General features: G+C 34.3%; 1 protein-coding gene across 1 annotated transcript; it reads right to left on the bottom strand.

Annotated features, from left to right (window-relative positions):
- Nucleotides 1-4,261: 4,261 nt before the first annotated feature.
- Nucleotides 4,262-9,769, bottom strand: LOC120637562. The gene is made up of 3 exons (XM_039909399.1): nucleotides 9,747-9,769; nucleotides 5,775-6,127; nucleotides 4,262-5,331 (listed from the first exon to the last, which is right to left on the bottom strand). The coding sequence occupies exons 1-3, from the start codon at nucleotides 9,767-9,769 to the stop codon at nucleotides 4,262-4,264; spliced, it is 1,446 nt and encodes a 481-aa protein (XP_039765333.1).
- Nucleotides 9,770-10,241: the final 472 nt, after the last annotated feature.

The raw sequence follows: 10,241 nt of genomic DNA, 5'->3' as shown, positions 1-10,241 counted from the left end.
GCCTAGTTTTTCAACATTTCTGACTACAGTAGTCTCCAAACTTTTTGACCGCCATCAAGTGTACTTGTGCAAATCAAAAGGTGTTCAAAAAGAAGAAGAAGAAATACTTTATTGCACGTGCAACGTACAGGAAAAGAGACGGTAACGAGTATACAGTAAACAATGAACACATGTGAAGGCGGCCTTCTTGCTGCAAGCAATCTCTTACAGGCAACCTTTGTTAGGCTTACAGGAAGAGAACGGGATAGTGCTAAGAGTGTTGATATATATACATAAATACCAAAATGTATCGATACAAATACATAGATATAAAAAAACCGATAGAACTTATACTTCTTTGGCGTAACGAGATAAAAATCTTTAAAAAAAATATTTTTCGCCTTAATCTACGTTTATAGAAAAAACTGAACTAACAATAGAAAAAAGGTATTTTAAACATTGAAAGTTTTATTATAACGCATTATCTAGTTAAATAGTTTATTTAAATATCACAAAAAAAAAATGGTCATACTTAGTAAACGTAATTAAATTTGGAATACTAATAGAATCATTATCGGACAGCAAAGTTTCACTCAACATTACAATTTTTGTACAATTGAATCAATTAAATCACCGGAATGAGCCCGTAGACTTTGACAATTGAAAGTGTACACTGTCAAACCTTACAGATAATAAATAATAAATAAATAAATATACTACGACAATACACACATCGCCATCTAGCCCCAAAGTATTCTTAGCTTGTGTTATGCACACATAATAATACACATAAACACCCAGACACTGAAAAACAATCATGTTCATCACACAAACATTTTCCAGTTGTGGGATTCGAACCCACGGCCTAGGACTCAGAAAGCAAGGTCGCTTCCCACTGCGCCAGTCGGCCGTTAAATAACTTCTGGGTGTCGATTTTTAGTGACGGTGTGGCGCGGATCGCAAATTTGCTTTCATCATTTTTCCCTAACGTGTGAAAAGAAGTATAACGTCAATATATAACATACATAATATATATAAGTAGATAAATTATAATACATAATTTAAAAGCAATAATAAAGATCTACTTTAAATGCATTCACTCAAAGAGAAAAGTAGTCCTTCAGACGACTCTTAAATGTAGTGTAGGGAAAGGCTAGGCTCTGCATACCTTTTGCTCGCTCTGAACTAAGCTCAGGTATTGGGGCTGTAGGCGGTTTATTATGAAAATTAAGCTTAATTTGCTATACTCCGCGAACAGCAGCAGAATCTGTATGGTGTAATTTATAATTACTTCAATCCGTATACTCCACACCAAACAGATCCTCGGCAATGTACCCTCTACGCACGTTTCGCTCCGAAACCGGTGCATCCTCAGGAGATGTTGACTTTACAATGAATAATTGTTAAGTTGTTTTTTGTTTTGAATTGTTGTTGGACTTAACAATTTTTCAATGTAAAGTCAACGCCTGTCCTCCAATACTTACCAATCAATAACGGAAATCCTAATGTATTCGCTAAATGCTACCACTATTCTAAACGGCGTACACGGTTACGAATAAAATCTGCAAATCGGTAGTCGTAAATCTCCTAATAAGTTTTATCGCGGACGCCTGACTGTCACCTGTCGGGAGTGAAACGGGATAATGCCGTGATACCAGATAACTAGAACCGTTACGTTCAGGAGGGTTAAAGTTAGGTTTAACACAACGTTAGCTACAGATTTCGTTCTTATTTGTAGGTAATTTTAAAAGAAACTTGTTAAAGTAACAAGTTTCTTTTAAAATTAATATTAATTTATTATTAATATTATTATTATTCTTTTAAAATAATTATTTAAGGTGAATAATAATTAATATACTACGACAATACACACATCGCCATCTAGCTCCAAAGTAAGCGTAGCTTGTGTTATAGGTTCTAAGATGACTGATGAATATTTTTATTAATATACATAAAAACTTATAATATACAGATAGACACCCAGACACTGAAAACCAACCATGTTCATCACACAAACATTTTCCAGTTGTGGGAATCGAACCCACGGCATTCCACTCAGAAAGAAGGGTCGCTGCCCACTGCGTTACACTAGGCCATTACCACTTCTGCAGCAGTGTGATATTAACTTAACTGATGACGGTCATGATCATCATTATCATCACATCAACCCATTACCGGCCCACTACAGAGCACGGGTCTCCTCCCACAATGAGAAGGGGTTAAGGCCGTAGTCCACCACGCTGGCCCAGTGCAGATTGGTGGACTCCACAGAGACTCCACTCCTGAGAACACTATGTGGAACTCTAAGGAATGCAGGATTCCTCACGATGTTTTTCTTCACCGCTGCAGATAACTTAGAAAAGTTAGAGGTGCGTGCTGGGATTCGAACTCGGCCCCCCGAAAGTGAAGTCGGGCTCGAGCTTGGCTATGGCATCATCAAATAAATAAATTTTAGAAATTACATTAGCCCTTTTATCGAAGAAAGCAGACCATAATTTTGCAATCTACTCTAATAACGCGGGGAACGCCTTCTATAGGATCGTCAAAGATTATGGCGTTTAATAACAGAACTTTTATGCGCAATATCACGATTAAAGTGATCATTATATCCACGGGAAGCTTTGGCATATTTCTTTTTTTTTATTCCATAAATAAGTTAACCCTTGACTGCTCTCAACTAGTGGTACCTACCTAAATAAAACAGTAACCATTCTATCTATGTAGAATGCAGGAACAATGCCGTAGAAACCAATCAGGGGTTTGGGTTTAAAACAACTGCTATCTTTATCATATCAACCCATTACGGGCCCAATACATACACGGGTCTCCTCCCACGATGAATAGGGTTTAGGCCGTAGTTCACCACGCTGGCCAAGTGCGGTTTGGTAGACTCTACACTCCAAAAATAAATAAATAAATATACTACGACAATACACACATCTAGCTCCGAAGTAAGCGTAGCTTGTGTTATGGGTACTAAGACGACTGATGAATATTTTTATGAATAATATAATCAATACTTATAATGTAGAGATAAAACCCCACTCTAAATATTCATGTTCGTCACAAAAAAATTTGCCAGTTGTGGGAATCGAACCAACAGAATCGACCGTCTTTGAGAAGTGTGGAGAGTTCTCAGATTTCCGTAAGATTTTCCCTGCACCTTGCAAGTGATATTTTTATTGCTCAAAGAAAGCTTACCAAAGTATGATATGTTTGCTGGGATTCGAACTCGGGCCCTCGAAAGAAAAGCCGAAGCCCTAACCGCTAGGCTATCACCGCTTGGCAACTGCCATACTCCTATCATAATTTACCTCGCTAGTATATTAGGCTTCGCCGGTAAGTAAAAAGGTAATAAACAAAGCAATTTATTTATTAATTTATTAATTTAAATAAAATAAATTAATAAATTAACTCAATTTATTTATTGTAAAAATTGTAACAAGTAAGTTCTAAATTCAAATTAAATAACAAGTAAACTAGTTTAAAAGTTCTAAACATAAATTTATCTTTCACTATGAAAAGAATGGTGAACTTACAAAAAAGTAATAAAAACTTTTACCAAGAAATCTACTTCTCATAATTTATATGTCGCAGTGAAAATACAGTATTAGTAACATCGCAAATGTTCTGAAGATATCAATTGATTTTTCTGGATTTAATTGAAATATATTTCGTAAAACGATATTATTTTAGACTTTATTGATAAATGATTTACCAACTGAATCTAGTAAGATGTCGGAATGTAAGGTTAGAGTAAAACTTTTTATAACTAACGTTACTACGTTAACCAATTACTCGAGCCCTATTTAGATGAATTCAAATGGGGTTAAATCAACATCTAGTAGATGATGTTTTAACTTTCTCCCGTAAAAAAATCGTAACGTTCGAATAATAAATAGTTCGAATATCAAGGGACGACGTATCCACTCTTCTGGATATACGCACGGACGTAAAAATTTTACTATTTACCTAACTTGACTGTGAGTGCGGTTATCGAATAAAATGCACCACAGTCCAATCATACATGTTTTTCACTGCTACTGCAGCCTGTGTTACGAGTAGTATAAAAGCCAGAAATATAAAATAGTCCTAACATTAGATATTATGATACATAAAAAAGAATAGACCACTATTATGAAAATAGGAATTAGTGAATTACGTAATTTCACTTTAATTTTATTCGTAAAATCCCTAGACAGTTCCTGAAATTATTAAAACTTTAATTTCCCTACGACATAAACATAAATCATTGCCGTAACATTACGAATTACATTCTTATTTAATTTATTTTTCTCGGTTTTAATTTTCGTATAACTCTTTTCTTACTTTTCCTATAAATGGAAGTTCTTGTAACAGGAACAACTGGCTTTTCCGTAGTACTGAACTGTAGATTAGAGTTATTTTTTCCTGTCTTAGGCTCTATTGTGAATAAAATAATATTTGTAAAATTTTCCAATTCAATAATACTTTCTGTAACAGTAATATTACTTGTCGTAATGTTATTTCGTACACGTTTATGTGAGGTATCAAATTCATTCAACATCATTTGTTTAGTACCCATTACACGTCCGATAAATTCTAAACTTGCCTGATTTTGCAATTCAATTTTCTTAGACATGTTTGCTATTAGTTCTAAAAATATATTGTGATTTGTCATATTAGTGTCATGTGAGTATTTATTAACATCTATATCCTCTTTTGTAGAGTCCATTGAAATTATATTTACCACCGCATTGTTTAAGATGGAATTGGCATTTTTATCATCATCTAGTAGAAAATTTATATCTGTTAAGTTAATGTTAGTCTCTGTAGAATTCTCTTGGTTAACAGTATTGTTCACTACTGTATTTGAACTGCTCATCGTATCTTTTTTTGTCTTATTTAAACTACCTTCTATAAAATTTTCGATATAATTCTCCAGCGTAAAATTTGTTGCATCAGTCCGATATAAATACAGAGCCTCTACATTAACTGCGTTCTCCGCTCTTCCATTACTATCACGTTTTGTCAAATATTTTTTATAAAATACAGGACTGTAAATTGAAGGTTCGTTTTCTGGAGACAGTGACACAAAAAACTTAGTTTGCCTTGCACCATCATTTTTCTTATAATGATGCATCCTCTTTAAAGATGATTGTCCATGTAGCAAATGTTTATTTGACGGCCACCTTGTCTTTGATATGTCCATATTTTTCTCTTTATTCAATCTTTCGGATTTCGTATTCTTAACCTGCTCTCGTAAATTGTATTTCATTTCCAATTTTGGTATTTTATTGTATTTAAAAACTAAATCCTTAAATGGAATCAAACGATGAATTAAATTGGTTATTTTTGATCTCTCCGTCATTCCTGAAATTGAACAAGTATTTAGTAACGGTAAAGTAGTAGCTTGTTAAAGATATTAAAATTGAGCAATTGTGAATTGTAAATTTAACATCTCCTGAGAATTCTCATATACTATGCCAGGAAGAAACCAACTAAGCAAGTACCGATATCGACGTGCCGCCTAATCTGTCGTCCTAAAGCTAAACTGTTGTTAACTACAAAAACCAAAATATGATCGAAAAAGCGCGAAAATATTAGGAACGATGCCATTGGATAACTAACAAACATAAACAAAACTTGAAACTATGAAAATGTGTATCTAACAGAGCACATTCGAATAACTGTATTTGGAAGTTCCTAGAGTAAATAATAAATAAAGTAAGAGATTCTTGTCTTCTTAGTCTTTCTAGTCTGAACTGTATTTTAATGAATTCAATGATCTAGCTGAATTATTCTATTTAACTAACCTCCATACGACGTGAACAAGGCAGACTCCTCTAGCAAATCCCCCTCAACATCTTTTTGATCAACTCCGAATATTGCAGATTTGGTTGAAACCTCAACATGAAATTTTGGGATTGAATCAATCACAAAATTGCTTTCATCACCCTTCCTCTCTGGTCTTTTTAAACATCCGTTCGGGTAACAGTATGTCGGTTGTTTGGGGCACATTTGTATGCAAACGCAAGCTGGTGGAGTATTGTGAAACTCCGTGAATATTAGGTCAAAGAAGCGCTCTATAAACGATGTACTGCTGAGGTCAACACACGGACCCAGTTTCGATGATACGTATTGGCTTTTGCATACTGAAATAAACAACCTAATTTAAAAAATCTTAACGATCATTTCAGGGAGGGTACAGAAATGTATACGAATAAATTATATTTAAGTAACCATCAATAGTCTACTGATGGACTAAAGGCCTCTCCCAATGCGAGGGTTTGCCAATAAGCATCACGCTTGGGCGAAAGGCGTGTTGGTAATTACAGTATAGTATAGTCTGTCACGTACACTGCGCCAATCGGCCGTCAATATATTATACGTCATATATTATTTCAATTACATGTATAATTAATTTTGTAATAAAATGTAACATAATCCAATAAAAGGAAACTGTTATACAATTCTTCCGGTCGACATCTTGGAGATGACATCAAATATTGCTTAGCTTATAGAAGTTTTACACTTCAAAATAGACTACGTAAAAGATAGAAAAACTTGGGTATAAATTATTGCTCCAATATAATTGCTCTTTAAATAGTTTCAACGGTAGTGAGAAATAATATTAATACAAAGAACAACCGACTATGTCTGTTATGGGCTTTTTCTAAGACCTTTGAACCTATTTGAACCCTATGAGTTATAATCCCTATCCCTACTAATATTATAAATGTCAATGTAAGTTTGTTTGTGACGCTTACACGCAAAAACTACTAAATCGATCCTCATGAAACTTTGTACAGATATTCTTGGAAGTGTAAGAAGTAATATAGGATACTTTTTATCCCCACATTAAGCTCGATTCCTTTGGGAGATGGGATGAGAAAGTGTTTGACGATTTTACAACATAACTCCGACAAATCATAACCGATTAAATAATTATTTTTGTTCTATAGAGGTTATAATATGTGTTAAATATTGCCCAAACTTTGTGTAGATCTGATGAATGTGGAGATACAGGACAGACCTCCTCAGCGGACAGCAGCAAACCCATCATTTAAGGCTTAGCGATACTGAATACTTTAAAATTTTTTTTAGAACTACAACAAAATTGAATGCCACATCAAAAAACAAAATCAAACGCAGACGAAGTCGCGGGCAATAGCTAGTTTTAAATAAATTTATCGAACGAATTTAGTTAACACTATCATCTCACTACCATGCAACTTCCTTACTACTTATGTAATCATAAAAGTACCTTTTCTTGGGCAATTTTAAAAGAAATATTTAACTTGGATCATGAAAGAACAACTACAAAACCCCATCCAAATAAACAGTAAATTTATTTATTTTATTTTATTTATTTCATTACATATTGTACACATAGCAACTACAAAATACAAAATTGTAAAAACTTCGCAAATTATTTAGATGTATAATATTTATAGGTTATAGTTATTAGGTAGGTACATTTACATCGCACAATACCTATGTGTAATTGTAAAACAATCCAATTGTTCATTGACTACTGATCTAGTATAAACTGTGTTTCAGTAGTCAGCCTTCCTCAATTACACAGAAAAATTACACAATCAGCAAATAGTGAGAATTTTGACGAAAGGACTTTTAAAATAAAATTTACTAAAACTTAACTGAACTGAACTAAATAAGAAAAGGTAATGTACTCACCCCCAAAGTATGTTACAAGGAAAACAACAGCTCTCATCGTGTTAGATATTTCACAGAAGGTAAACTAAAACCGTGTCGTGGTATGCCCTGTGGTGACGGCAGATCGGAATACAGTTGTCACCGCTCCACCTATTCTCGCGGGTGTCGTCCGAGGCGACTAAGGGACATCCGAGACAGGCAGCAGCTTCCTCTGTACTACTACTACCAACTACTGCGTTCACCAACCCGTCTGCCCAGCGGGGTAATAGTGGGCAGAGGTCTTAGGTATAGACTATTGATGTATGGTTATGTAAACTAAAACAATGAAATGTAAACATGATATGTAAAAAACTGAATTATTCACTAAACATTTACACCGATCGTACCGGTTTTGACGGCCGATTGGCGCGGTGGGCAGCGACCCTGTTTTCTGAGACAACGGCCGTGGGTTCGATTCCCATAACTGGAAAATGTTTCTGTGATGAAAATGAATGTATTTAAGTGTCTGGGTGTTTATTTGTATTTATAAGTATACTAGCTGTACACATGGCACATTGTGAGTGAATGGTTGAGCAAAATAGAAAAAAAAACCTTGATGAGTATTATATATCATGCTAAAATTTTATATATATACTATATAGATATATATAGATACATATATATATCTATATATAAAATTGAATAATTTTGTGTATAATAGATATATATATATATATATATTATACACAAAATTATTCATCAGTCAATTAGTACCCGTAACACAAGCTACGCTTACTTTGGGGCAAGATGGCGATGTGGGAATTGTAGTAGTTTATTTATTATTATTTTTTATTTATTACCGATCGTGAGGGATTTGATTACGTACATCGAGGAGCTTTGTATGACAAACATGTGCTATTGATCGTAAACTCGCACTGTTTAAGCAGCCTTAAACCCACTCTCCCAATTGACTCTAGCCAACAGTGGTTAACAATAAAACTATCACTAACGTTCACTACTAGTAAAAGTGCCTGTATTTTTCACTAAGTCGAAACATCGTTAAAAATTCAAGTGTTATTTCCTAGAACAGGTCGTTTATCTGATTCGGACTTTAGCGACTGCGGGAAAACAGAAACTTTGTGGAAATCGCGTAGACATACACCATAACATACACTGTCTGTGACGACAAGCAACATAGCGGGAGAGGAGAGCTTCATATGATTTTGGGGCCAATTCAGTTTTCCTATAGTGTGTTGCTCTATTTCTTTATCGCACTGAAATATGGTTAACTCAAGAAGAAATTTTATAAATTTAAAACTCTCTGGCAATCGCGGCCTGAGGGCTTTCTCCAATTAAGCTACGGCTCTCCTACCGTCGATGCCGAAATAAGTATATGCCTTTCACATCAGTCTTATAGCGACTGTAGCGTCATCTAGTAGAAAACGATGCAGTTTCGATCTACTTTTTCAAAGGTCCATATTACAATGAGACACGTTTGAAACAATAGATGACACTTTCTTTTGCGTTCATCGACGGTAGAAGAGCCGTAGCTTAATTGTATAAAGGGCTCAGGCCGCGATTGCCAGAGAGTCGCAGGTTCAAATCCTGTCGGTTCCGAAATTTTTTTAAATGCTTTTTAAATTTATAAAATTGACAATTCCTCCAAGTGTAGGTAAAACAATAATAAAAATTATAAAAAAAAATAAAACAAAAAGGAATATTAAGAAAAGTTTTATTTTAACAAAGGAATTATATTTTAGTATTTGTTATTTTTTCTTTTTTTGTACTTAACTACTTTTGTTCAATTTAGGTTGTATGCAGTAGCAAATTATTAAATAAACCTATAGTTTTAAGTTATTAATACAATTATCACAATCAAACTATACGACAATAGATAAAACATTGAGTAAATGTTTCCGTAAATAACAATTTTGATGAATTTGACACAAAATTTTCGCTTTAGAAACCTAGTGGGTTCGTTAAGATCTTGGTCAAATAAATTATTGAATGCTAAAACTGATTGATACAAATATTCTTGACTATTTTTTGTGATATTTTTGAGTTCACCCACTGGTGCAACATAGTTAGTTAGTTAAAACATAATGACATATGAGAAAGGTGGAGCGTTATACCTTTCCGATGATAAAACCTCCATGTTTTTTAAGACCCTGTGGTCTGGTATTTTGGTAGAAAAGTTATTGTGCATTGCGTCTCCCCCGCAAGGACGGATGGACGGACTTTACTTTTTTTACAGCAATATGTACGTATATTGCTGATATCCTGTTTGGAAAAATAAACGAGTTTCAATGGAAATTGTTTTCAAGTGTACAATCTCATTGATGTCGGAATAACATCGTGGGAATTGTATCTATTTCGATACAGGAAATAGGTACAGTAAGTAGTTTATATTTTCTTCCTTCCATTCTATTCTTGTATCGAAATAGATGTTTCTTCCGTAATGTTTTTTGTAAGCGCTTCGATCACAACAGCTATTTTGAGCTGATTTTTTTTATATACATAATCATCATAACCGGCTCTCATCACTGCTCAAGGAGCGGTGTGCGATAGTGTAGTGGTTAGGACTCGGGGGCCAGGTTCGAATCCCAGCACACACCTCTAACTTTTCG

Source organism: Pararge aegeria, chromosome 4, assembly GCF_905163445.1.
Source record: "Pararge aegeria chromosome 4, ilParAegt1.1, whole genome shotgun sequence".
Classification (NCBI taxonomy): Eukaryota; Metazoa; Arthropoda; class Insecta; order Lepidoptera; family Nymphalidae; genus Pararge; species Pararge aegeria.
Note: the sequence above shows the minus strand (reverse complement) of the source record. Positions and strands in the feature narration are given on the sequence as shown.

Excerpts from the sequence above, each read along its gene's own strand:
- LOC120637562 (XM_039909399.1), bottom strand. The coding sequence starts at position 9,769 with ATGGAGGTTTTATCATCGGAAAG. Across the intron at positions 6,128-9,746 it reads GAGGTTTTATCATCGGAAAG|GTTGTTTATTTCAGTATGCA; the intron begins GTATAACGCTCC and ends TTTTTAAATTAG. Across the intron at positions 5,332-5,774 it reads CTTGTTCACGTCGTATGGAG|GAATGACGGAGAGATCAAAA; the intron begins GTTAGTTAAATA and ends GTTCAATTTCAG.